The sequence below is a fragment of the Lontra canadensis genome, unplaced genomic scaffold (assembly GCF_010015895.1).
Source record: "Lontra canadensis isolate GAN:19392208 unplaced genomic scaffold, GSC_riverotter_1.0 scaffold184, whole genome shotgun sequence".
In the NCBI taxonomy this organism is placed as follows: Eukaryota; Metazoa; Chordata; class Mammalia; order Carnivora; family Mustelidae; genus Lontra; species Lontra canadensis.
This window is the reverse complement of record NW_022631178.1, coordinates 175,317-202,614: the sequence shown is the minus strand read 5'-3', so window position 1 is coordinate 202,614 and position 27,298 is coordinate 175,317. Positions and strand designations below refer to the sequence as shown.

Sequence of the window (27,298 nt, the reverse complement as noted above, 5' to 3'; positions counted from 1 at the left end):
GGGCTTTTCCCAACATCAGATTTCACGCCCAAACCCTGCTCTCTGGCCTCCAGTCCTGCCGGAGGTCTGGGCCCACGTCCAGAGGAGAGGCATACAGAGTCCCTCGGGCAGCAGGGACTATCTGCACGAGCCTGTTCCCTTCGCTGGGACAGCTTCCCCTCTAGTACCAAGCAGGAGGCCTGGATGGCACCTGCTAGAGCCCCCAGGTTTGGGGAGGCCCTGCCTCCTATCTGCTCCCCCTAGAGCACGACCCAGCCCCTCAACCCTGTCCACGTGGCCCGATTTGCTCCAGTGTCAGGCTGTGCTCAGCCAACACGGACCCCCTTCTCTTGGGCACCAGGCTCAGGAGGGCCACCTGTCTTTCCAGGCCTCAGGCACCGCTCTTGGGCTGGAACAAAGTCCCCAGGGGCCAGCTCTGCGGGGGACACCTGCTGGGGCTCTCACGAGGTCCTGGCTGGCCCACGGCCCTCACATGTTCCAGCCCAGGGCAGGGGTGCAGGCACTGTGGGTACGAGTTGCCTGTCCTGGGGGGCCCAGCCCTGCTCTGGAGCACTCACAGGGCTCCTCGTAGTCCTCTGCATGCCCCTCCCCCGCTGCCCTGGCAACAAAGCTCCCGGCCAGCCTGTCAGCCCTGCCCCATCCCCAGGACCCCAACCACGCCATCCTGCGCCCCCGCTCGCTCTCCTGGAAGACCCGGTCGGCACGTGCAGAAGCCCGAGGAGAAAGAGACAGGCCAGCTTTTCTTTATTGGTGCGCAGGCAGGTGGTGGGCCGGTCAGGACGCTGGTGAGCAGCTGGGGAGGGGGCTTTGTAGCCGCGGCTGCTGGCAGTGCATGGAGGGCCGGGGAAGGCCCAGTGGGCCTGCCAGCAGCTGCACGACATACACCCGAGGTGCCGCATCAGCACAACTTGAGACTCGCACTGGGCATGACCTGTGACTTTCCACAGAGGGTCCCAACAAGGCCCAGCAGCCCCAGAAAAAGGCCAGTGTGCCCTTCACAACCCCCACTACAGGAGAGATGACTAAATGCCCAAGGGACAGCGAGGGGACAGGTTGTGGGGACAGGAGGGACGGGTGGGAGACATGGGGGAACAGAGAGGGGACAGGTGGGCAGGGGCAGCTGAGGGGACAGGCCGAGGACAGGAGTCTCGCAGGAAGCTCATGGCTCCCCTGAGGCACTCACAAATCTTTAAAAAGGAAAAACAAACCCCCTAAGGAAGGAATCCTATGTGTAGAAAACCCTAGTTTAAAAAAGGAAGAAACGCTGTGATCTGACCCACGGTGTGTGTGGTCTGCTTCCGCGGGGCAGGTCTCTTCTGAGAGGAAGAACGCAGGGTCTGCAAACACCGGATCTGCAAACACCAGGCACGGAGCTGCTCCACATGGAGGCCGGCCGCTGCAGGGGCGGGAGGGGCTCTCAGAACCTGAGGCCTGCGGGCAGGCACCCCGCTCCCTCGCCCTGCCCCCTGCCTTCACCCCTTCCCGAGCCTCACCTCAGTTGGCGTTCCTCTGACGCACGTTCTTGCCCTTGTCGTTCACGTGCCCGCTGCTCTTCCTGGGGTAGGAGGGCAGGCCTCTGGTCGCTCAGGAGGCCCCACAGAGGCCCCACGGCTCCCACTGTCCGACGGCCCGCACAGGGCCCCACCCCGCCCCGCACACCCCCAGACTTACAGCGGCGCGGCGCCCGCGTCCTCATCTGTGCCGGTGTGCAGCCACATGCAAGAGGACAGGCCGTCAGAAGGGGTGTCACACCAGGCCCCCGCAGGGCCCTCAGCGTCCCCGACCGCAGAGACAGGGAGGCAGCCCCGCCCCCAGGACGCGCCCCTCAGAGCGCACGGTCGGCGGGGGGGCGCCCACCCACTGACAGCCCCGTGACTGAGGCCGGAGAGTCCCCCGGCCAGGGACCCTCACCCCACAGCTCCTCTGTCCGGAGCTCCTGGACAGCGGCCCCTCCCCAACCCCAAGCCTACAGGAGCAGAGGGCGCGCAGCTCACCGTCCAGGACCTCGTCCGGCTTCCGCCGCTTCTCGTAGATGAAGATAACCGTGACCAGCACCAGCACCTCGGCCACGATGCCCAGGAAGGGCCAGAGGGCAGCAAAGCGGTTGCGCACGCGCAGCATGATGACGGCCTGGCCGGTGCCCTCCGGGCTGGTGCCATTGCACACGTAACTGCCGGGGTCCGCCTCCAGGTCCAGGTTTGCAATGTGCAGCTCTGTCTTGGTCTCCGACGAGATCACCAAGTACTTGCTCTGGGAGCCGTTGCTGATGACCTGGGGGCAGGTGGACCTTGTAGGCGCCCAGGCAGAGGCCAAGGCTAAGGTCAGCCCGTCCCCCGTGCACACATCTCTCACCTCCCCGGAGTTCTCCATCTTGTACCACACCCATTCGCTGACCGCGGGAAAGGAGTCCGACTTGCAGCCCAGAATGACTGTCTCCCGCTCTGTGGCGTGCTCTGACCTCTTCACGGCCTTGATGTTGGGCGGCCCTACGGGGGAGACCGGGCAAGGCAGGGGCCTGAGCCCACGCTCTGCTGCCTCCCCAGCCGGCCTTGCTGGGCTGGCGGGCAGCGTCGCCCCCACCCCTGCATGTGCCAGGGGCCTGCCGAGCTCACCCTTCACCTGGATGTTGGTCCTGCCCGCGAGCTCTGGGAGGAAGATGCACGAGTACTCCCCAGAGCGCTCCCCCAAGTCCACTCTGCAAGCAGACACACGGCAGCTGAGCAGGGCCCGCGTGGGAGCGCCAACCCTTCCTGAGTACAGCTCGCGCCACAGCATGCCGCAGGGGACTCCCAGCAGGGTCAGGGCCAGGAGCGGTCGGGGGGTCACAGTCGGGAGGGACGAGGCGGCGTGGTGTCAGCACAGGGAACCGCTACCCCTCCCCGACTGACGGCCTGCTTCCATGAGTCTCTGTGCCCAGCCACCCCAGAAACCAGAAACAGGACCCTGCTTCTAGAGTTGGGCCTTCCTGACCAAGACAAGGCCTCAGAGCAGGGTGCCCTAGAGTGCCTGAGGCCTCGGGGGGCCAGGGAGGGGAGACCTCAGGCTGGGCAGAACCCAAGTCTGCCCGCCCACCGAGCCAGCCCCCTGGGGAGAGCAGGGAAGGGTTTCGGAGGCTGGCCCTACACTCAGCAGCCCCCGGCCCCTCGATGGAGCCTGGGCCTTGGCCATCTCACAGCCAGGGGTGCGTGCACAGCTCGTGCCTAAGATCTGTCCAGAGAGAGCCCACCGGCTGAAACCTTCGATCCGACGGACCACAGAGGACACTGGCAGCGACGACACATCGGAGCCAGCGGGGCGCAGGCAGGGGCCTGGGGGGCAGCATGTCTGCAGGCCCTGGGGCTAACCCGCCTCTGGGCCCCACTCACTCAAACTCCGTCTTCAGGTCAGGCAGGGCATCCTCCTTGAGCACCTTGCCCCCCTTCACCCAGCGGTGGCCCGTGATCTCAGTGGCGCTGCTGTTCAAGGTGCAGGTAAGGCGCGTCTTGGAGCCAGTGTCATCGATGGAAGTCCAGATGTGGCTCACTGGGGGCCACAGGACAGGGCGTGAGCAAAGGGATCAGGGCAAGAAAGGACCCAAATCGAGGGCCCCAAGCTGCCTGCCCATGGGCCCATGTGCCCCTGGGCCAGCCTGCAACAGCCCAGCCACTACAGGCCCGGAGGAGAGGCCACAGGCTTGAAGCACAGCTGGCTCCTTCCGCTGTGCCGGAGGGGCCACGGGGCTCCAAGCGGAGGGCTCGAAGCAGCTTCCCGTCAGGAGACAAGTTAACCGGCTGGGTCAGGTGTGGGAGCAGAAGCCCATGACTAGCCTGACCCCACGGACCGCCGGGTAGCCCCAGCACACACTTGGCATCTCCTTTCTTAAAGGCAGATCTCAGGACAACTGGGGACTCAATCAGTCGGGCGTCTTGTCTTCAGCTCAGGTCGTGACGCCCAGGGCCAGGGATCGAGTCCCACATCAGGCTCCCTGCTCTGCCTGTCCTGCACCCCCCGCCCACTGCTCCCTCTCACAAAACACAGGAATCTTCAAAAACAAAGTACATTTGCACAGCCCAAGCCACCATTCCCTCGCTGGACACCCTTGCCCATGCCCCTCCCCCCTTCAAAGCAAGGCCATCCAAGGTGGGGCCTGGAGGGCCCCCCCCCCGCCCCACCCCCGGCTGGATGGCCTCTTCTGGAAGGTCAAGGGCTCTGCTCTCACTTGCCACAAAGCTACTATGGAGACGGCCCAGACGCCGAGGTGGACCCCCAGGGGCCCTTCCTCTCCATGCCCAACGAGGCGAACTTCCCCACGGGTCTGAGGTGTTCTCTTTAGGCAGCGAAACGCGAAAACCTCTCAGCACCCGTGAGCAGCCTGATGAGGCAGCAGGGCCTGACCAAGGAAGGGGGAGCTGTGAGACTGAGGGGGGGCACACCCCACCCCCGCACTAGAGGCTGGGCCGCAGGGGAGCAGCAAGCCCGCCTGGGTCCGCTTCAGAGCCCTACCCCAGGCCTCGCAGCAGAAGACGCTCCTGGGCGCGCCTGTCCCCGCCCTCCTCCTGCAGGAGGGCGGCCACTTCAGAGAGCAGGTGCCCACACAGCGCAGTCTCGGGCCGGCGGTTAGCAACTCGGCTCAGCCCGCCACCAAATTCACATGCCTTCTAGAAGACAGTGCCCAGAGATGTGGACGCAGAGAGAGCCACCCCGGGCGACTGGCAACAAGCCTTTTCCCATGTAGTCTGTAGGGAGACGCCCACGGCATGAAGTTGGGTAAAAAACCCTAACGGGAGATGGGAGTACCGACAAGAAACAGGGTCCATCGTCAGCAGACACCCAGGCAGTCACTAAGCAAGTTTAACCCAAGGGGGTGCCTGGGGGGTTCCGTCGGCTCAGGTCATGACCCCGGGGTCCGGGGATGGAGCCCCACATCATCAGGCTCCCTGCTCAGAAGGGAGCCTGCTTTGCCCTCTCTGCCCCTTTCCACCCCCCCGTCGTGTGTGTGCTCGCTCTCAAACAGATACATAAAATCTTTAGAAGATAGAAAGAACGGAAATTTAACCCAAAACCCGAAAGGGCAGCAGGCCATCTGTACTGGAGGGTGACCCCGGCGGGGTGGCTTTCTCCCGTGACTCACGGGCAGGATGCTCCCGGCTCCTCCTCAGAGTCCCGGGTGCCTGAGTCCTCCGTGGGCTGACAGCTCCCCTCCCCTGTCCTGCCGCGAACTGAACACACAGCCCTCAGCTTCCCGCATGCGCTCCCACTCGGGGCGGGGGGAGGGGGTGGCGGCCTTTGTGGGAGGAGGTTGGACCGAAGGCCACTGTGGACGGGACACAGGTCGTGGACCCCACGAGGCGGACAGGAACTGCACGGAGGCCCCTCCCACCCCCGTGGGCCCTCGAGTACAGATGCACACACGCCGACACACGCGTGCGTACCACGTGTGCCGCACACGAGCGCCCAGCTTCAGGCTGCGGCCACAAGGCCTTGAGGGCTTTGGCCTTTCTGCTCGGGGGCAAGGCAGGATACCCGCCAAGGTCCTGGCGACAGGTGGGCCTTCGTGTCCGCCCACCGGGGGTGGCCTGCAGGCCGTCCGCAGGACTCGGGCGGCCCAGTGACAAGCAGACAGGGGCGGGAAGCCGAGAGAGAGCTGACAGGCTTCTCGGCGGAAGGGTCCCCTCCCAGCCAGCTGCATTTCTCAGGAGTCACGATTTCCCAAGACTGCAAAACCAGCCTTCGGAGCAGAGCTGGGAGTGGTGAGTCAGGGTAGGAAGTGAGGCCCGAGGCGGCCCTCCCCCCAGACAGGCCTGCCTCTCTCCGAGGCCTTCACGACCCGAGGCTGAACCCTTGTTCCCTCAGCCGCGGGCTGCGAGAACCAGCTGCACCCTGCCCCCCGGGGAGACAGGGATGTGGCCCGAAGACCACAAGCTTGGGGGCTTCTCCCAACGAGGAGCAGGGGTGCAGGGGACTCCGGTCTCAGAGGCCAAGGCAGCCCCCCCCCGCATCTGAGGAACAACAGGCTAACACTCCTGCCCTACCTGAGGGTCACACAAGGCAGGGGACCCCACCTGGCCTGGCAGATGGGAGGGGCACCCCAGGGAATTCACAGGGCAGGACGGACGAACAAGGGAAGGGGCCAAAGAATAAAAACTCGGTTTTGGCCATGTGACCTCGAGCCTCGTTTCCAAGTCAAGTCACCTTCATCTAAAAACAGCCGCCCCTCCTCCACGCCCTGCGGCAGCCGGGCAGGGCACAGGGCCAGGCGGGCCTTATGGTAAACAGCCCAGGAGCGGGACGAGGCCGCCGGCAACCCCCCTCTCCCCACCCACCTCCACCGCCCGCTCAGGTAGGAGGAGCGAGAGAACAGTTCTGGGACGCCAGCCAGGGGCCCGCCCCGCCCACCCCCTGCACTTCGCTGGCCCGGCTGCAGCTCCCCGCCCCACGGGAGGCGCCGAGGCAGCGGGTCAGCAGCAAGCAGGACCGGCCAGCAAACTGGAGTCCACCTGTACCCCAACCAGGCCGAGGGGACCCAGGACAGTCCGAGGGCGCGGCCTGTCCTGCGGTCTCAGCCGACGTGGGTGCCAACCTGGCAGACACTTGCTGGGTCAGTCGAGGAAACCCCCCGCTGGCACAGTCCCCTGAAGAAAGTCTCTGGGAAGCTGACCCAGGCAGGAGAGGCGAACAGGGACGCGCGGTGTTTCTGAGTCCCCGGAGGGAGAGGTGCAGCTGCCAGAGCTGAGAAAGGACACGGCGCCTGTGGGGCTCGCTGGGTTAAGCGTCTGCCTTCGTCCAGGTTCTGGTTTTGAGGTCCTGGGACTCAGCAGCACATCCGGCTCCCTGCTCAGCGGGGAGCCTGCTTCTCCCTCTCTGCCCCTGCTCACCCCTGCTTATGCTCTCTCTCTGCTCACTCTCAATAAGTAAATAAACAAAATCTTTAAAAAAGTGAGCACGAAGAGCGCACAGATGCAGGTCCCAGGTGGATCCAGACGCCCGCAGACACGCGGAGCCCCCCCCCACCACGGTGTGCGAGGGCAGGGACAGCCCAAGCTCCCGCAGCAGGGGTCCTCCAGCCTCCCGGGCAGAGCCGTGGGGAGGGAACCCAGGAATGAGGTGGAGGGGGCAAGCTGGGGGGGGGGGGGCTGCGCCACCCAGCAGAGAGGTAAACCAAGAGTCCCCTCCCCCAGCTGGCCCCGGGCAGCGATCTGTGAAAGCTCGACTGGCAGCCTGTCTTCCGCACTCATCTCGCCTGTGGGCTCCTGTCCGAGTCCTCCAGAGACCCGCTGGCCGGCCGACAGCGGGTGTGCCTGCCAGGGGCATTCAATAAACTGGAGGCGGCCAGCTGAGACCGGACAGTGGGTCAGCCGTGAGGGGCTGCAGCTCCTCCAAGAGGCCCGCGGGCTGCTGCCAGCCACCGGCGCTCCGGCCCCCTCCCTGCACTCTGCTCCCGAGGGCCCCCGTCCGGAGAAACCTTTACCCCAGAACACAACGGGAGTGTCCACACAGGAAGCCCACCTCTACCGGGAAGACCCAGGCTGTCCTGCTTCCCCCACAGACACGCCAGAACCCGGGCTCCAGCGGGCGCGCCCGAACCACGTCGCCCACCCGCAAACGGTGGCCCACTCCCGGGAAGAACTCCGGGGCACACGCGCGTCCGAGGCTAAAAACGGCGCGCCCCACACTTCCCGCTCCGACCCGGGCTGGCGAGGCGACCTCACGGCGACCTTGGCCCCCGTGCCCGCCCCCCATCTCGGCCTCAGTTTCCCCTCCTGCAAAGCGCGGCCACCTCCCTCTGCGCCCCGAGGTCGGACAGAAACCCGAACCGGCGGAGCGCGCCGGCTTCCCTCCAAGGGCTCCGGCGTCCGGGCCACAGCGGGCGCAGGGGCCTCCCCGGGGCGCGACTCGGGACCCAAATCCTGCCAGGAATGACGACCCCCCGCGGGTCCGGGGACGCCCCCGGCCGAGGCGACCCCCGCGCGTCCCCTCGAGCACCACGGGGGCGGACCGGGCCCGGGCGGACGACGGGCTCCGCTCCAGGCTTCCAGGTCCAGAGACCCCCGCCCCCTCCGGCGTCCCCGGCCTCGCCCCCACCCGCGCCGGGCCGGACGCTCACCCGCCCCGCAGCCGACCTCGGCGCCCAGCAGCGCCAGCGCCAGCACCACGAGCCGCGGAGCCGCCATGTCACCCCGTCCGTGCCGTCCCCGCCGCCAACCGCCGCCCGCGGCGCTCTAAGAACCGGAGGGAGGGCCGGGCGCGCGCGCGCCGGGCGACGTCAAGGGGCGGGGACGCGCACGGCGCGGCGGCCTCCCTCCGCCCCTCCGCGCACGCGCGCGGACGCACGTACGCACGCGCCGGAGCGAGCGGGCGCCCGCAGCGGCCCACGTGACCCTGGCCCCCCGCCCCCGCCCCGCCCCCGCCCTGGGGCAGTGGCTGTGTTGCTAGGAAACGGGGACGAGACCAGCGGGTACTGCGCTGGGCCCCTCCTCCCTTTCTTCGGCCCCGCAGTGTGTGACGTCAGAATAGAGGCGTGTCCTCTCCGGGGCTCGAGGTCCCCGCCGGGGGGTGTGCGTGTCTCGTCGCGACACGGACAAGAAGAGCCGGGGCGGGGACCCCGCGGGCAGGTGGGACGCGCGTCCGGGGCTGCGTGGGCCGCCGGCCGAGCGGGCGGGGGGAGCCTGGTTCGCCGCTCGGTGTTGCGTGCGGGGTCTGCGCGGGCTCGTGCGGGGGCGTCCCCAGCCCGCTCGGCGGCTCCTCGTCCGCAACGCTTCCCGGCAGGTGCTCGTCGCTTCCTTCCTGTTGTGCTCAGACTCGAAGCTTTATTTTTGCGCGTTTCTAAGATTCCGTGTTTGACGCGGCGCCGCGGGAGAGGGAGCACGAGCGGGTGCGGGGGGCGGGGAGCAGGTCCCGCCCCGCCGGCTAGATCCCGGGACCCGGCGACCACGGCCCGGGCCTAAGGCAGATGCCGAACTACGGAGGCACCCGGGCGCCCCTAAGAGTTTATTCGTAGTGATAGTAGTAATCTCGGGGCGCCGGGGTGGCTCGGGTCATGGTCCCGGGGCCCTGGGATCCAGCCCCGCATCGGACTCCCTGCTCCGCGGGAAGCCTGCTTCTCCCTCTGCCACTCCCCCTGCTCGTGTTCCTTCTCTCGCTGTGTCTCTCTCCGTCAAATACATAAATAAAATCTTTTAAAAAAATAAAATGATAGTAGTGATCTCTACACCCAACGTGGAGCTCGAACTCTCAACCCTGGGATCAAAAGTTGCGTGCTCTACCAACCCAGCCAGACGGGCACCACTACAACGAATATTTTTTTATTTTTAAAGCTTTTATTTATTTATTCATGGGGAGACAGAGGGAGAGGCAGAGGGAAAAGCAGGCTCCCCGCTGAGCAGGGAGCCCAACACGGAGTTGGATCCCAGGACCCCCAGGTCATGACCTGAGCCAAAGGCGGACACTTCACCAACTGAGCCACCCAGGTGCCCCACAAAATATTTTTTTTTTTTTTTAAAGATTTTATTTATTTGTTTGACAGACAGAGATCACAAGTAGGCAGAGAGGCAGGCAGAGAGAGAGGAAGGGAAGCAGGCTCCCTGTTGAGCAGAGAGCCTGATGCGGGACTCGATCCCAGGACCCTGAGATCATGACCTGAGCCGAAGGCAGCGGCTTAACCCACTGAGCCACCCAGGCGCCCCACAAAATACTTTTTTTAAATGAGAAAATAATTTCAAACAAAAATAAGGCTTTGTAATCCTCATGACCTACAGTTAGGCAGTGGTTCTTATAAATGACAACAAAAGATTGATCAACAAAGTATTAAAAACTTTGTGCTTCAAAGAACACCAAAAAGGAAGTGAAAAAACAACGCATAGAATGGGAGAAAATATTGGCAAATCGTGTGTCTGATGAGGAACATCTAGGATATGCAGAGGACACTTAGAACCTGATTTAAGACAAGGACAAACAATCCAATTTAAAAATGGACCAAGGATCGGAGTACAACGCTTCTCCAAAGACCCACAGAAAGGCCCTAAGCCGGTGAAATGAAGCTGGCCGGCCCGCACCGTCTGGGTACGCAGCAAGTCACTGCCACAGGGAGGCCCCATCCACAGCAACCAGGTGGGACGCTGTGATCAGAAGGAAACTCACAGGGGCACCTGGGTGCCTCAGTCAGTTAAGTCTCTGTCTTCGGCTCAGGTCATGGTCTCAGGGTCCTGGGATCGGTCCTGGGATGGAGCCCCGCATGGGGCGCTCTGCTCAGCGGAGAGCCTGCTTCCCAACTCTGCCTCCTTGTGATCTCTATCCGTCAAATAAATAAATAAATAAAATCTTTTTTTTAAGATTTTATTTATTTGACAGAGATCACAAGGAGGCAGAGAGGCAGGTGTAGAGAGAGAAGAAGGGAAGCAGGCTCCCCGCTGAGCAGAGAGCCCGACTTGGGGCTCGATCCCAGGACCCTGAGATCATGACCTGAGCCAAAGGCAGAGGCTTTAACCCACTGAGCCACCCAGGCGCCCCCGTGAATAAAATCTTTAAAAAAAAAAAAAAAAGGAAGGAAGGAAATGGACAGGTGTGGGGCATGAAGAACCAAACCCTCACCCAGGGCAGGGAGGGAAAGAGACTGGCACAGCCGCGGTGGAAGACGCCCCAGCAGTTCCCGGAAAGGCTGAGCCCACAGTTCCCGTGTCCCAGGTGTGCACGTGTGAACACTGACGCCGGCACTCCCGCAGACCTGCAGGCCGACAGCCCCACAGCGTGCCTCTTTTGTTTTCCTGGTCATTTTTAAGAACCGCAGGCACGAGAGGAGCTCTGGAAAATCAAGAAGTCACCTTTTTGCCAGAGACACTTACAAGGGAAAGCCCAACGGCCAGCTCTCTGCCTCACGGGGCCAGGAAGGGGGATCACGGGACATCCTGCAGCCTTTCCCTGTCCACCTCTCCCAGCGGACCCCCCCCCATCCCAGCATCTGCTTTCGGCTCTAGCTGGAGGTGGTATTTAAGGGGACGCTTCGGTTATCCAGAGGGTTTCTCCGTGTCCCTGCGCGTCTCCCATGCACTATACATGCTATTGGACTTCTGTTTCCTGCTCATCTGTTTTATGTCCACTTAATGATTCGACCTGCCAAAGCCCCTAGAAGGGAAGCAGGGCAAGTTCTCCCCGCCCCGTGGGTGAGGGAGGGCTGCTTTAGATCTGGGCTGGGCGGCTTCCTGAGGCTGTGATGTCCGGAGCGGCAGCAGCCGTGGGGAGGCGAGGGCAAGCCTGCGGACCACGGGGCAGGCTCCGGGAGGCAGTGACTGGGCAGAGGTGGAATGGGCTACGGCGAGTTCTGGAAGAGAGAGGCGCCGGGTCCTGCTGCTGAAGGGGTTCTGCTCCCCAGAGATTCTCCCGCAGCACCTGGGAGCTCAGAAAGGCCAGAAGCCCCAGCCTGGGGGCCGTGGGTGGACAGAAGGGGGCCAAGAGCTACGTGCAGAATGACGAGGAAAGCAGCCAGCTGGCTTCCAGTCCCTCTGGCCTGGGTGGAATTTCATGGCCCCCGTCCTGCCCTCGCTGGGCTGGGCTGGGACAGATCTCGTGGCAAGTATTCCGGCTGCCAGGCGGTCTCTGCGCGTTTGCAGGATGCAGCTGTGCCCCCCCTCAAGATCCAGCGTTCTGGCCCCCTCCCTGGAGCTGGAGAAGACTTCCAGGATCATTCCAGCAAGGGTGGCCAGGTTTAGCAAGTAAAAATACAGGTTGAATTTCAGATTTTAAAAAAATCCGTGATTTTTGAAGTGTAAGCCTATCTCATGCAGTATCTGTGGTAGACTTACACTAAAATGTACCTGTTCTGTATCTGAGACTCAGATGTAAGTGGGTGTCCTGTCTTCCACCTGGCGTCTCTGACCTGCCCAAAAGCAGCCCTGTTCCATCACCTGTTGTCAATTCCCTCACTGCCGCCCTGGTCACTCTCTGACCTCGTGTCCAGCCCGTGCTCCTTGCCTCCTGCTCTTGCCTCCAGCCTGCCCGCCGGTGCGTGGGGGTGGGGACCAACGGCCACTCCTGCGTTCCGCAGGTGCCCTTCCTTGCTCTGTCCCCCACCCTGGCCTCGGAGGCCGGCTCCCTGTCTGGGAGGGGCCCAGATTCCAGATCTGGACGTCTTCCTCAGACAGAACTGCAAGGAGACAACCCTCCTCTCTGGTCTGTCTCTGCCACTTTGGTCTGGGGATGGCAAGAAGCCCAGCCCCTGATGACCCTCAGGACTGGGCACCCCAGGCCCTCCGCTCCAGCGTCTCTGGCCCTGTGTCCTGCCTTGGAGTCCTGGGCAGGCCGTGCCAGGCTGTGTGGTGCTGCTGGCTCCCTCCTCGGCCCGTGCTGGCCGCCTCCGGGCAGAGGCCTCTCCTGGCCAGCCTGTGCCGGGCGCCCTACACCCAGGATGCCACCCCTGCCCGGTTCACTGCCTTCTGGTTTTTCTTAGAACACTTCTCCAATTCATGGAGCAGGAGAGAGAAGAGGACTTTGGATTTCCGTTCTGTCACTCCTATCTGTCTGCTGCTACAATGTCTCCGCTTAGTTGTTACGTGCATTTTTCTAAGAGGGGGAGCTTTGAAATCCAGCCTTCTCTGGAGGTGACTGAGGGAGAAGGGGGCAACTTATGTTTCAGGTGTTAGGGAGCCCTGAGAGGGGTTCGGGCAAAGGGGGCTTGTCATCTGCTGTGTGTTCTAGAGAGATGTCTGAGCCACCGAGGGGGAGGGGCCTGGGAGGGTCCGCAGTGGGAACAGGCAGGGGACAGGGTGTCAGTGGGCTGAGTGGTGCCCCCCAGAACCTCTGAATGGGGCCTCATTTGGAGAAAGGGTCTTGAGATGAGCTCGTCCTGGATCAAGGGGACTAACCCAACGACTGGTGTCCTTCTCAGAGGCGCAAGACGAGAGACACAGACACCCAGGGGAGACAGGCTGGGAAGAGGGAGCAGACCCGGGAGGGATGCGGCCACAGGTCCAGGGACCACGCCTGGAGCCCAGGAGCTGGAAGGGCCAGAAGGTTACTCCCCAGAGGCTGCAGCGGGCACACAGGCCAGCCCTCCTCAATGGTGGACTTTTGGCCCCAGAGCCGTTGGAGCACGATTTCCGTTTTTGCTTTGTTACTGCCGGCCACAGGCTGGGGAGCTGCTGCAAATCCCACACCTCCCTTCATGTGGACTTGATGGCACGGGGGCTGGGGCTGGACCACCCGGGGGCGCGCAGGGGTGCTGAGCGGGGGAGGCCCCCCGGGGTATGCCCAGCCCGCCAGGGGGTTCAGCCTCTCAGCTCCGGGGCTCTTCACCCCTAAGTGATATTTTCTCCCGAAAGATGGCAGCTGCCCCCACTCACTGAGCTGGCTACCCTCTCGGGGCTCCCCAGTGGCCCACGGGCTCCTCACCCGGGGTTGGCTGGTGTCTTTGCCATACTGGGATCTCATCAGGGCTCTTTCTCGCTCAGCCTTTTGTTTTGGCCGGTCCTCCAGCTCCAGCCTTATGGGGATGGTGGCCCCCCCGCCTGGCTCCCCCGTGGGTTCTGCACACGGCCCCTCCCTCCCTCCATGCCTCTTCCCGCCCCCGTTGTCTGCCAGAGCTCCTTGGCAGGCACCCCCCCTTCAACCCTAAGACGGGAGAGAAAGGGTTCAATTTGAGAAGCTTAGCGTCGTGGCGAATTAATTCTGGATCTGTGCTCCAGTCTGATCTCCCTGCACGCCCTGACTTCAGCCGCTTTCCAACCCCCGGGCCCCACGCTGTGGGCTCCAGTCTGTTATTCTGGGGCAGACCCCCAGCTGGCCAGGCTTTCCTTGAGGCTCATCTGTTTGCTGAGCACCGTGCTGCCGTGCCCAGGCGCGAACCCCACCCTGCCCCTCCCCCCAACCCCACCACGGGTTGCGGGATGCATGGCTTTATCACCAGAGCCCAGGTCCCCTCATCAGTCAGCTGTGATGAGGACCTTCCCATCACAGGGCACCGGGCAGGTGAGCTGGTGTTTTCCATGGGGTGATGAGTGTCATGTCTGTGCTGGCGTGAATGGTGCCCGCCCCAGTCTGTATCCAGATGCACCTTAGAATGGGCCTTTATTGTGGAGCAGCTGCAGGTGACTGGGTTAAAATGAGGTCACACTGGAGCAGGGTGGGTCCTAGCCTACGGCTGATGTCCTCATAAAAGGGGAATTCTGACAGACACAGGGTAGAGGCCACGGGACCATGGAGGCGGCACAGGAGGCGCACAGCCACAGGCCGAGGGGACACCTGGAACCCCCGGAGCTGGAGCAGCCAGGAAGGTCCTCCCTGGAGCCTCGGGAGGGAGGGCAGTCCTGTGCACCTTGATCTCTGACTTCGTGTCCCAGAATGTGGGAGGATAGGGTCTCATTGTCCTGAGGGCCTGCTTTGTGGCTTTGTCTCTCCTAGAGGGAGTGGAGTCCTACCCTCCCGTGGAAGCCAGAGGGAGGCCGTTTGACACTGTTGGAGATGGCCCTGGGCAGTCCTGATTCCCCAAGCAGTGCGGGCTTCTTCTCAGTCATGCTGGTGGCCTCCCACCCCCCTGGGGACCTGTGGGGGCGCCCCGCAGGGCCAGGAAGGAACAGCTGGGATGGGGAGATAAGCCTTTCTCCCTCCACACCCTGGCCTGATCTGCAGCCAGATGGAGCCACACCAGGACGCGGACAAGGCCCAAGGCTTCCTTCCTGGCCTCCCTGCCTCTAAATGTGGTTCTCCCTTGAGGGTATCACAGAACAACACAACCCGTGGCTTCCTGCAAAGCAAGGACGGGGCCACGGTGCTGGTGGGGGCGTGGCGGCATGCCAGCGCTTCTGTGCAGGAAAGAAGTGGCCAGAGCGAAAGGCCCCAGATGCGCCCAGCAGCCAAGTCGAGGCACAGTCCAAAACCCACTGGCTGGTGGTTGGAACACACAGGTCCCCGCGCGCGAGAGCGTCCCTGGCCGCCGACAGGAGCGAGGCCCCCACACACACGGCCCCGGGGACGGACCCGAGCCCATATCGCCTGGGGAGGGAAGCAGACACAGAAGGGCATGCGGGGTGTGAGTCCACGCGGGTAACCCGCCCAGAACAGGCTCCTCCACACACGGGAAGGGGGCTCATGGGCCCCAGGGCCAGGGGGAGATGGCTGGTGGGGACGGGGTTTCCTTCTAAGGTGACGGAAGGTTCTACAATCTGGTGTATCTGCAGCATGGGAATCGCATCTCAATAAAGATGTTACCAGAAAAACAAGAAGAAGAAGATACTGAACATCCCTGCTCAGGGTCTCTGCGCATCGCTGCCTCTGGCCCAGCCCCCGGGGTCCCGGCCTGGAGCCTGTCCCGGGAGCAGCAGGCCCCTGACTTTAGTGGCCTCCATGAAGAGCCTTCCGAGTGCAGCCCGCTTCATCAGCGGGGAAGCCATGGCCCGTGCATGGCCACGTGGCCCATGGAGAACAGGAGTGGGGTCAGAGTCACACAGGTCCACAGTCCCCCTCTTCCCTGCCCCACCGTCCTGCAGGGAGGGGTCTGCCGAGCAAGGGCATGGCATCTTCCCCGGGGTGTCAGGTCTGAGGCTGGGGCCCCAGTGGCTGGTGATTTCACGGAGATGGAACACGAGGGGCCAGAGCACAGGCATGGGAGGGCTGACCCTAGAGCTGCAGGGAAGGATTCAAGCCCACTGGCCTCTACTGTACACCGGGGCCCCCCGAGTGCCCCTGCCAGAGACTCTAGAACACAGGTCACCCCCTGTGCCCGCTGGAGGGGCCCTGAATCTGGGGCACAGACCTGGCCCCCACGGCCACATGGGCCTGTCCCATGACTCCCCACCTCCTTCCTTCATGTCCTCCTCACACACTTTGCTGCTCCTTCCCGTCCCAGGGCTTTTGCACATGCTTCATCTGTGCCCCGATCACTGGTCCTGGAGTTCAAACCCCAGCTTCCCCACTGCTTATGTGACTGGCAGCTTGTTTAACATCTCTGGGCCTCCGTTTCTGCATGAAGAATGGCCTAATGCTAGTGTTGACCTCCGGGACCAACCCACCCAGAGAGGGGAACGTAGGGGGCTTGTCTGGTGGCCCCCGGCCATGGGCTGATGCCCTGCGGCCAGGCCCTCCCCGCTGGTGCTCGGGCACCTTGCAGGGAGTGAGGCGGCTGGGCCAGAACCAGGCCTTGTGGCTCTTCTCTATGTCTGGCACCTGCAGGTCCAGCTCCCGAAGCCCCCAGCTGGCCACGCTGCGCCACGCCAGCACCGCCACTGGAGCCAGCCGGGGGGCCAGCTGCTGGAGACGGGAAGGGGGAGGGGAGGGGAGCAGTGCAGGATGGGGGCCTGGGGTGCAAGCCAGGACCCCTCCCGGCGGCCCTCAGCACCGTGAGCGCACGGAGGCAGCTCCCCAGATGAGGGGCCGGCTTCCGTGCGGGACTCCGGGCTGCCGCCCTGATGTGGGAGGGAAGGCTGGGGTGTTGGCGCGCAGGAATCCCCATGAGCAGCCTCAGCAGCAGGGTCAGCGTGTGGGCGGCGGTCCCTCCCCCAGCTCCTGTCTGGCCAGGCTCCGCCCCTCCTGTCACTGCCCTAGACTCCAGAACGCGCGTCTAGAAGTGTCAAGCGCTGGCTGGAGCCCCTGCCATCCAGGGACTAGGTCAGAGGTGGCGTGGGACCCCGGCCGCTGTCCTTCCACCACGGGAGAGTCTCTTATCACGTGGCTTGGGGGCAAGACAGCAGGGCCGGGAAGGCAGGCTGGGGGAGGGGACCTCACCGGAGCACCTGGAGCAAGCTGTGCCGGAAAGACTCCGGCTGGCCAGCCCTAGGGCAGGTTTATTCTCAAAGGCCAGGTTCCCGCTGGGGACGCCTGTGCCACCCCCATGGGCCAGCTCTAGGACCGGGGCCAGGTGTCCTGAGAGACCCGGCCCTGTGCAGTGGCAGCGCACTTTGTCGTAGCCCGCAGTCCTTCCCCAGGGATCCCTGCAGCCTTGCACAACCCCACGGCCCCTGCGGGTGACAGAGGGGCTGGAGCAGGGCGGGCTCGCTCCGTGGACACCCACGGTAGGTGTACAAGGCCTGCACCCCGGCCTCGCACAGGTGCAGGGGCCACGTGTGGGCAAGAAGCAGGGGGCAAACTTACGACCCTGCGACGTGACTCTCAAGCTGTCACCTCCTGGGGAGAGACTGGGTTAGGGCTGCCCCCCCACCGCCCCGCCCGCCATGACCTTCCTGCCCCGAACCCTGCCATGACGAACCCTGCCATGACGACGTCGGTTGTCCCCTCCCCCGACCCCACCTCCTGAGAGGTTCAGGCTGATGGGCGGGGACAGTTCCCCCTCACAACCCTGCACCCTGGCTCCCACTCCCCTGTGCACAGGCCCCCAGGGCTGGCAGAGGGGATGTGGGGTCCCCATGGTGCTCAGGCGGTCTGATCTCCACGGAGTTCTTCCAAAGCAGCTCTCACTCTGCTGGACACGGAGCGATTAAGGTGTCCGCCTGGATGGTCCCAAGGGGAGAGGAGTCCCCTGAAAAGGAGGGCCGCTCAAAGGCGGCGGAGGCATGCGGCTGTCGGCTGTCCCGGCTCAGGGCACATTCAGCGTCTGGGACCACACAAGCTGACTCTTCCCCAGTCCTGGAGGCCGGCGCGTGGAAACGGGCCTCCCACGGCCAGTCAAGCTGTGGGCAGGGCTGGCTCCCCCGGAGGCTCCAGGACAGGACCCACGTCCTTGCCTTTCCTGATTTTCAGAGACACAGATTCCGATTCTGGGAGTAGGATACAGACAGCTCTGGAGCTGTCACTCTGCTGCTGACCCTGGGGGAGATGGTCTGGGCAGAACCTGGGCCTGGATCCCACTGTGCCTGAAACCCGTGGCCTTTCACTCCCAGAAGCTAAAGAAGTTCCTTCTGGCTCGAGTCAGTTTGAGTTGGGCATTTTGCCCTTCGCCGAAGCAGTCACTATAAAGGACAGCTGGTCACAGGAGACCGCAGTACTCTCCCGTGTGCAGGGACTCTGGAGACAAGTCACCAGCCATCTTTTCATTTGGTGGCACTGGCAAGTGAGGCCAGGTGGCCTGTCTTCACGCAGGAGGGTGTGTCAGGCCAGGGACGAGTTCAAGAGAAACTGTATTTACAGAGTGTTCACACGTCCTGTCCAGTGTGACCGTAGCCGCCCCAGGACGAGTGGCCTGGCCGGCATCGAAACAGATGGCGCTTGGAATCTCAGACCAAGGACGAAACATCGTCTTATACAGAGAATGTGTCCCAAGTACCACACAGGACACACACACGCTCTATTTTCCAGAGCGTAAAAAGGATTTCTCTTAAGTTTCTACGTAACCGGGCTCCCTGTCTCTGTCTTGCAGCTTCCAACGCTCAGATCTGACACTGACGCCACGAGTCCACGACAGGCTACAACATTTGGACTGAGGCCTCAGGTGCCACGGTCAGACCTGGGGGTGCAAAAGCTTCCGTGGCAGCTCTGTGGGGGAGGATCCGAGGGGCAACGACTCCCAAGAGGTGGGTCCGGGTCCCCTCCTCTTGGGTCTGGCAGGGCTCACCCACGTCTGCGTCCAAGTCTGTGCGGAAGTGATGCGTGTGGCCTCCGCGTGGGTGGACATGGCCTTGCTCGCGGCCCCTCTCCCTGGAGCCGGAGCTGCTGTGAGGAAGCCCCAGCGCTAGGGGAGGCCACTGAGGACGCCTGCGGGCCCCCCAGACAGGGCGGGGCGGGGCAGGCCTCCCCAGTGCCCATCCCCTTCCTGACCGGCTCCTAGCGCGGGGTGCCAGCCACACGGGGGTTCACGGGAAGCCCGACCCCAGCCCAGGGTCCTCCTCCTGGCAGGAGGAAGTAGAGGGCGGGTGTGGGTCTCCTGGCCTCCAAGCCACTGGATGCTGAGGGGGCCACACACCTGGCCCCCATTCAGGAGTCTGGACCCCAGGGCGCCCCGAGGCCTAAATTAGGAGCTGGGGGAGGGGAACGGGTGTAGCTGTCACAGGCCACACTACTCCTGTCAGCTGAGAACACCAGCTGCGAGTCCCATCCAGAGGGGCCCTTCCCAGCCGGCACTGCCAGCTCTCTGGGCTTAAGAGAAGCCAGAAACCAAAACAAGTGGGTGAACCCTTCCAAGTCAGGAAGCCACCAGACCGCAGGGTCTCACGGAGAGTAGCACCCACAGGCCCGAGGCACACTAGTGGGGCAGGGGAGAGGCCCTGGCGAGCGGGCTGCGGTGCGGGTCTGACTGGGCTCGCCCCAGACAGCCTGGCTCCTTCTGCCCAGCTCCCTCCTGTGTGGGGTCAGCCAGGCCCAGCCACGGTGCCGTCAGGCCGGGCACGTGCCCGTCTGACCCATGGGGGACCTTGTCCCGACTATGCCATCTGATCCTGAACCTGGGCCACTCTGGACATGTCAGTTACACGGAATGAAGCCAAGGTCCTGGGTGACAGTGGCACGACGCAGGTCCCGTCGGGGCTGCCGGGGGGCCCATGGGCTGGCGGGGAGGCAGCTTACTGCCCCAAGGCCCCATGGGGTGGGTGCGGGCCAGCAGCAAGTGCTGTGCCCCAGGCCGCCAGGGTGTCAGTGAACATGCAGCCACCTCCTGCCCAGACCCCACATCCCCGCGGTGCCCCCAGCGTGTGTCCAGGTGCTTGCAGGCCCCTACCCCTGCGCCTGGCACGAAGGGTCACAGGCACGTGGGCCTGTCAGGATCCAGGGGCCTGGTGACAGACCGTTCTCTGCAGTCCTTTGCGGAGACCAAGGAGAGGTTGGTTCTCTAGCTTCTCATAAAGTCGTTTTATTCAGATTCCAAACAAACCAAAGCAGAGAAGAGGCGACCACAGGTGAACCCGTCCACGCACAAGCTGGGAGCCCACGGCTCTGGCCCCGGCCAGCAGGAGCCGTGGACGGGTGGGGGGTCCAGGTTCCTCAGGCCCCCGCCACCCAGGCTGTCCCAACCTGGCAGGCGGCCCTCCCCTGGGAAGCAGAGGACCCAGGACACACGTGGGAGACGAGGGCGACCCCCGAGAGCAGACCACCCAAGGGGCCAGGCAGCACCCCTCCCGCGAGGCAGTCTCGGCGCCACACAGTCCGGGCCTGCTGAGGTAAAATCTGTAAGTTTATTCTCGGGGTCGTGGTGTCAGGACTCCTCGTTGCCAGAGTCGTCCTCGTCGTCCCCGAAGCAGCTGTCAGCCTCGGCCTCGGGCTCCCCGTCCTCGTAGTAGTCGTCATAGAAGAGGTCCGAGCCCTCATCGGGCGCCGGGGCCTTGGTCTTCACACAGTACTCGGCCAGCGTGGTGGGCACCTTCACGCCATCCCGCTCCGCGTCCACCTTGGTCCCCAGGACCTGCTTCCTGGGGGAGAGATGGTCCTGTGGGCTACGGCTCTGTGCCTGTCGGGGTCCTTCAACAGGAGCCCAGCCCTCAGGAGCTCGGATGCCGCAGAGAAGGGCCAGACAGGGCAGGGCCCACGGCACACAGGACCCTGGCCACCAGAGATGAGCGGCTCCGTGCGACGGTCAGCACCCATGGGAGGCGTGCGGCCACGCTGGCCGGGACAGCATAGGTGCACCAGCGGGGACGGTGGGTCAGGACTGCAACTGAACTTCCCATCCTGCGTTCAGTGCCTGGGCCACCGTGGCGCCCACCACACACAGAGGGCCGGACGGACAGGCAGACAGAGGCGTGGGGGCAGACAGGGAGGGCCAACGCTAGGAAGAAAACGGGGCTCGCACTCAGCCCAGCGCACTGGCTCCCCGGGCATAGCGCAGCTCCCGAGGTGGGGGACTCCCACCTAGAGCCCGACGTAGGGGCACAAACCGCCCCGAGAATGGACACTCTGCAGGGCCAAGGACAACACATCCTGTCATCGCACCCGCTGGCAGAGCGCTTGGGGAACATGGCTTGGTGGGGGCGGGTGGGGGGCAGCAGCTCACATCCCAGCCTCCCTCACGTGGGCACACGTGAGCGGCCTGCAGAGCCGCAAGGGATAAAAACAGTCTGCTCTTAATTCTGGTGCCCCGTGGGCGGTGCCTGGGAAAAGAACTGGGGCGAGGCAGCGTGGGCAGGACCCTCAGGAGTCCAGCCACACAGGGAGGGTCCCCCCCAGCAGGAGCCTGACTGGCACTCCCGGGAGCCACCACCAGCCCGGCTACTCCTCATCGGCACAGCCCCAGAGCTGGGACCGCCTGGCCTTGGGGGAGAGCTTTCCTGGGACAACGGGGGTACAAGGAACCGTGGGAAGGGGCCGCTCTGTGGGCACGGGGTCACCGTAGGGCCAGGTGTGTGCGTGTGCGTGCTGCTAGGGGAAAAGGCACTCGGATCCCACGAGCAACCCTGCACCCATCGTTCAGATGCTGCTCACAGAAACCACCACAGACCCAGCAAAAACAGGCCAGAGCCACCGAAGGAGGACGTGGTTTCACTCTGAGAAAAGAGAAGCAAAATCAGCAGAAAGCGGAGCAGACACGAGGCTCCTGGCGACGCTCTCCCCCATCCAGGTGTACCTGGTGCACAGGGACCCAGGGGTCTGCAGACGACAGGGAGATGGACTAGCAGGGGTGGGGGGTGGGGACGATGGCAGATGGACAGCGTGTGCACGCGTATGTGTGCGGGAGGCTGGCCCGTGCAGACGGGCCTCCAAGGTCAGGCAGAGCAGCAGCTGCGGAAGGTGGCCGGGAGGGTGGGGGTGGGGTGGGGTGCTGGTCTCAGGGCAGTGGCACGTGCGGGTGTCTGCAAGGCCCCACCTAAATGGTAACTATTCGGTGACCTGCTAAGATCACGGGCCTTCGTTTTTGTTTCTCTGTCACGAAGGCGTCACCTCCTCACCCGCGTGAGCTCCCGTAGCTTTATCCACACAGAACTGTGCCAATTTCAAGGGCACAGCGGTGAGTTCTGACACACAGATGTCCCGTGGCATCGCCCCCTCATCCCCGGGGGGCCCGCTGTGCCTCTGAGGTCCTGCTTCCACGACAGCCAGGCATGCCCCCGACCCAGGGACGACCCTGTGGGTACACGCCAGGACTGCGGCCAGAACGTTCCTGTGGGTGCTGCTGGGGACGCCGCCCCCGCTCCTCTGCAGTAAACACTCAGACCTTGACCGGGGTCGTAACGCAGCTTTGCGCAAACCTTACTCCTCTTTCTAGGTAAAAAGTACACGAGTTTTTGGAAAAACCGAACAAAGGGTTAAGTTTGTCCCCCACTGGTCCGTAAAGCGCATTACAAAGTGACAATGGACAATGGACACAGAGCAGCTGACAGGCCAGGGAAAAGGAGGTCAAGCAGCTCTGGTGCCCGAGCCCTGACCCGCGTCCAGCCCTGGCCCGCCCAGTCCGGAACAGCATTCCTTCTGCAGGGGCTTCTCTGCAGGGACGGTCACTTGCTCACCACGGGAGACCACCAACACGAGAGCTGGAGGCTTAGTCCTGCCCGATCCCTACACAGCACGCTGCTCGTAAAACCAGGAAAAACATGTACTTTCCAAAAAAAGAAAGTGATTTTCTAAACACGCTAATACCATCATCTTTTTCTGCCTTTACAAAATAATTCGAAGTTTCAAAATTACGAATGCGAATGACGTTCACCGCAGGAAATCAGGAGGAAAAGATACAACGTGACGTGGGAAAAACACGTCCCACCTGCCCCCAAAAGAAAAAGCACAAAAGCAAAGTTGAGGGCAAGAGTGGGTCTGGGAAGGACTCGACCAGCAAACCAGCCCCATCTGGGGGACACTTGGCATGGGGCAAGCAGGGGGCTGGACCGCCCAGGACGGACGGGAGTGGTACGACCCGGTTCGAGCTTAGGGGTGGGCCATCAGGCCCGACCACAGGCGCTCCCGGGGCCCAGACTCCGCAGCACAGGGCTCAGGCGCCACGAGCTACACACGCAGCAGACACGCGGACCACGTGCTCATAGGACTAGAGCCTCCCACGTGACACAGACAGAGAACGTCCGTTTTCATAAAAAGAGTGGGGTGGGGGCACAATGAACAGAGGAAAAGGGAAGAGCCAGTGCGCTGGCCTGAGCCTGGCGGGCTACCCAGAGACCCAGCGACGGGGTCTCCCTCCCAGGACCACTGCCTACGGGCAAACCGCAGGCGTGCCGGCCTCACCTGATGATGTCCGTGTACTCCCGGTCCTTGCCTTTGCTCTCTTTCCACTTCCTGTACATCACAGAGGCGTCCACGTTGGCCGGTGAGAAGGTGTTGGGTTCGTTGAGGAGCGAGATGACACTCAGCAGGATGGTCCTGGGTGTGTGTGTGGGGTGGCGTCAGCCGGGGCGGCGCGCTCTCTGGCCACACCACCCCCAGGAGCCAGGCCTAGCGCCACAGTATTCGTGGACACACCCAGGGGCCAGCACCCGCCCGGGGAACCCCTCAACTCCCAACCCTGTGAGTGACACCGCTGCCGCTGGTTTCTGTCTCAGGCCCCTGGGAGAGTAAGGGCTGACTCCTAGCCCTGCCCCGCACGCCGGCCCAGCCTGGGGAAAGGACACGTGTGGGCAGCTAGGACCACCTTCATTCCACATGGCCCCGTTCCCAAGGCATCCTGCAGGCAAATGGGTCCCTCCATGCCACCAGTTTTCATTATGGCTTGGGCTGAACTAAAGACATGCAGGCCAGGAGGCAGGGTGACCGGCCTCTGTGGAGGGACTGAGGAAGGAGGACAGGTGGGGGAACTGTGGGAGAGAAAACATGGACCTGAGATTCCCAGTGGCTGTTCCCAATGGTGGGTGGGGCACGGAGCGTCAGGAAATGAGGGGAGAGGGTCTTTGGGGCCCCCAGCATCCTGGCGGGAGGACAGTTTGGACGGACTACGCAGTACCGCAGGGAGTCACGGCCTTGAGAGCAACAGACACACATCCTCCCACATCTGCGTCCCCAGGCGTGGCCAGCTTCGAGCAAGCCCCACAGGAGCCGAGTCGGGAGAGCTGCTGGGGGCAGGGGTCCCTGTGCCGCGCAGCCCCTCCAACAGGGCCTGTCCAGCCTCACCTGACATTCTGGGTGGGGTTCCACCGCTCTGAGGGCAACTCCCCACTCTGGGGGTCATCAACGGGGGGGTGGAGGATGGAGATGCACACGTCCCCTGTCTGTGTGGGACAGTAAAGGGGGTCAGTGCCCACACCACAGCCCTCTCCCATCAGGCAGTGCAGCACCCCCCCCAATATGGAGACGCTGGGGCCGGGGTGTGTCGGGCGGACTCACCTCGTAGATGTTGGGGTGCCACATCTTGGTCAGGAACCGGAAGGCCGGTGGGGAATACGGATAGTCGATGGGGAACTTGAGGCGTGCCTGGGGAGAGGCAGAGAGCAGGAGGCTCAGCCGGTGCCGGCTGCCGTTGGGACTGTGCCCCCGGACACGCAAACAAGGACATCAGCCAGGACAGACACCCCCACCACGAGAGGGCGGCCTGGACCCTGCCTGCCACACAAAGGCCTCCTAGGACTATTCGGGGTCACCTGGGCTGATCCAGGCCTCCGCCCCGCTGCTGAGGAGCAACTCTAAGGGGCAAGTTGAGGGCAAGCCCTGTGCAGGGACCGGGAGCCAGGCCCCGGGGAGCGTGGCGGGCTCAGGTCAGCACACAGGTTGGTGGGGCCCTGGGGGCTCTGCACCCCCAGCATGACGGCGGACTCCCAGCATCAGTTTCCAGGTTGTGGGGAAAATGAAAATAGACGCGTGTTCACTGAGCGGTCACTCCCAACACCTCTGCGGTCTGGGCCCTGTGGGAGGAGAAGAGTCGGTGCTGGACGGACGGTGCTGGACAGACAGTTCTCCCGTAAGCGCCATCGCGGGGGGCCAGGAAAGCAGACAGGAAGGTCATGGGGGCAGACCGGGGAGGGCCTCCTGCCCAGGTGACAGACCTGCTCAGGCCTCAGCAGGTAAAAAAGCTTCGTTTGCTTGTGTAAGCCCCAGTCCTGGACATCACGATGCCCGGCCCAAGATCCTGGCGGTGCTCCAGGCACTTAGGGGCGAGCCTGTGTGCTGGGAGCCAAAGCTGGGCGCCTCTGCTACAGCTGCCCCAGGCCCATCTTTGGGAAGTCACTCTCTGGGGCAGGGGGCACTTGGGGCATTTAGGGGAAGCCCTTCTCTTCTGGGGTGACCATGCTGAACTGAGGTCCAGGAGGGAGGGAACTTGCTGATGATTACAGGGCAAACCTAGAACTTGGAACCTGCCCTACAGGTTTCTAGGTGAGGGCCCTGAGAACAGGTGCGGCCTCGAGGCCCCCCCGCACCAAACACCCACCAAGTCCCACCGCATCCTGTTTCAAGCGTCCCCAGGGAGGACTTCGCTCCCGAGCAAACGGGGCCCAGAGAAGGGAAGTACCATGCCCAAAGACACACAGCGAGTTCACGGAGGAGGGCGCTGACCTGCTTCCCTCTGGCACCCCCTTCTGTCCACCACACTGCCCGAGGCCCACTGTGGCTTACAAAGCCAGGCTGACGAGGAAGATGCGGCAGAAACTGGCTGGGAAGTGATGGTGGCCCTTGGGTACTTCCCAGCCCTGCATTTCCTCACCTCTTCTCCCCACCCAGTCCCACCCAGACAAGAGGACACAGTGGGTGACAGCCCCCACCCCCACCCGCGCCGCCAGGCCACGCTGGCTTCGTGGAGGACAGGACCTACGGCCCGTGTGTCTGGAATCTGGCAGTCCCTTCTTCTCTAGGCACATGGGGTGAACCCCCCTCCCCAGTGCCAGCCTGGAGGATCTACCCACAGTCCCCGGCAACCAGATAGTGGGCAAAAGTCAGAAACCCACACCCTCTCCTTCCAGATCCGCCACCTCACTTAGCCTCCGGCCTGCCTGGTTTCAGGGTGCGAGTCCACCATCCCGTGGTGTGTGAGCGGAGACCTTCTCCTTACAGCCTCAAGCAGAGCAGAGAGGCTGGGAGAGGACCTAGTCAAACTGCTGGGGGGGTCCACCCCAAACCCAGTGCGTCAGAGCGGGCCGGTGCCTGATGTGGAGCCCAGCCCAGGGCTGTCCACACTCACCCCCTGATCCCACCCCAGCACCAGGGGAACCTCAATTCAGGAATCAGCCCCCGCTGACCAGGCTGCTCCCTTGTGGCCACTGAGCCGGCTCAACTAAAGGAGCAGAGAGCTGTCCTGGGAGCACCACCCTCGGGGCTGTGCAGCCTCTTGGCAGGCAGAGGTGGGGTGGGGTGGGGTGGGGTGGGGGTTGTTCCAGGCTGAGGGCTCACTCCCCAGCTCTCATGAAGGGAGACCCCCTGCCCTGTGCCTCTGGCTCCAAAAGCAAAGCCCTGCAACCTGAGAGAGTCCTTCCAAGGCCGCGTCTGGGCTCCGGTGGTGAGGTCAAGAGAGCTGCCGGAGTCCTGGCCTGAGTCCTTTGTCACACTCGTCGGAAACCCAGCCAGGCCCAGGGACGGCAACCCCCCCCCCCCCCCCTCGACTCCCAGCAACGACAAAGGAGAACTGCTCTGGAGAGTGGGATCTGGGCCCCTAGTGGCCACCTGCTCTACGGTGGAACCCAGAAAAGCAGGCCGGGGAGAGAGAGGGGCCCAGGGTCCACCAGGGCGCAGGCGGCGGTGTGGCTCCCGGGGACAAAGTGGGCGGTGGCAGTGACAAGTGCAGCCCCAGGGCCTGCCCGAGAGAGCGGGTTACATAAAGCTCGGGATGGAGCCAAGAGGGCCTGACCCGCTGCTATCGGGTAGGGTGGCGGCTTTCCAAGCAGGCCCCAGCTGGCAAGGCCCCATCCGGGCCTTTGTCGGCGCCCCGGCAAGTGGCGGCGCAGGGCCCCCAGGCTGGCCTCCCTCCCGCTCTCCCCCAACCCCGTGGTCCCCAACAATAGGGCTCGCGGGGCCTGGGGAGACTCTTTGTCTCCTCGGGGCAGGGGGCGGGGAAGGCAGCTGAGGGCCCGGGTCTGCCAGGGGCTGAGGCCAGCAAAGAGCCCCACACCCGAACCGGCCGGCGGCGTCCCCGGGGCTCCCCTCGGGGCTCCCGGAGCCAGGCTGGGGAAGCGGGGGCTGCAGCTGCTTGCCAGGGGCCGCACGGACAGAGAGGGACCCGACGGGAACCGGGGCCGCGAGCCGCGGGCTCACCTTGAAGTAGCCACCCTCGTAGTAGGTGTTGGGGGGCCCGAAGATGGCCACCTCCCAGTTGTACAGGTCACCCTCGTCCACTAGGGTCACCCGGAAGCCCTCCACCGGCTCCTCCTGCAGCCCCTTGAGCTCGAGCAGCAGCGCCTTCTGCGAGCTGGGCACCAGCGGTCGGGCCATGGCGGCGGCGGCGGCGGGGCCCGGGGTCGGGGGCGCGCTGGGCCGCGGGGCCGCCGCGGGGGTGCGGGACGGGCCGGGCCGCGCGCCGGCCGGGTTTTTTTTTTCGCCGCCGGTCCGTGCGGGTGTGGGGCTCTTTGCTGGCCTCAGCCCCTGGCAGACCCGGGCC

The 27,298-nt window shown here is 63.9% G+C and overlaps 2 protein-coding genes across 2 annotated transcripts; both read right to left on the bottom strand.

The window, feature by feature from the left end:
• Window positions 1-898: 898 nt before the first annotated feature.
• BSG (basigin (Ok blood group)) lies at window positions 899-8,212 on the bottom strand. The gene is made up of 8 exons (XM_032846926.1): window positions 8,084-8,212; window positions 3,366-3,522; window positions 2,613-2,695; window positions 2,353-2,486; window positions 1,995-2,271; window positions 1,672-1,696; window positions 1,494-1,555; window positions 899-1,396 (listed from the first exon to the last, which is right to left on the bottom strand). The coding sequence occupies exons 1-7, from the start codon at window positions 8,148-8,150 to the stop codon at window positions 1,495-1,497; spliced, it is 804 nt and encodes a 267-aa protein (XP_032702817.1). The 5' UTR covers window positions 8,151-8,212; the 3' UTR covers window positions 899-1,396; window position 1,494.
• Window positions 8,213-20,002: 11,790 nt separating this feature from the next.
• On the bottom strand, window positions 20,003-27,213 carry CDC34 (cell division cycle 34, ubiqiutin conjugating enzyme). The gene is made up of 5 exons (XM_032847052.1): window positions 26,956-27,213; window positions 24,103-24,189; window positions 23,890-23,987; window positions 23,011-23,145; window positions 20,003-20,255 (listed from the first exon to the last, which is right to left on the bottom strand). The coding sequence occupies exons 1-5, from the start codon at window positions 27,130-27,132 to the stop codon at window positions 20,042-20,044; spliced, it is 711 nt and encodes a 236-aa protein (XP_032702943.1). The 5' UTR covers window positions 27,133-27,213; the 3' UTR covers window positions 20,003-20,041.
• Window positions 27,214-27,298: the final 85 nt, after the last annotated feature.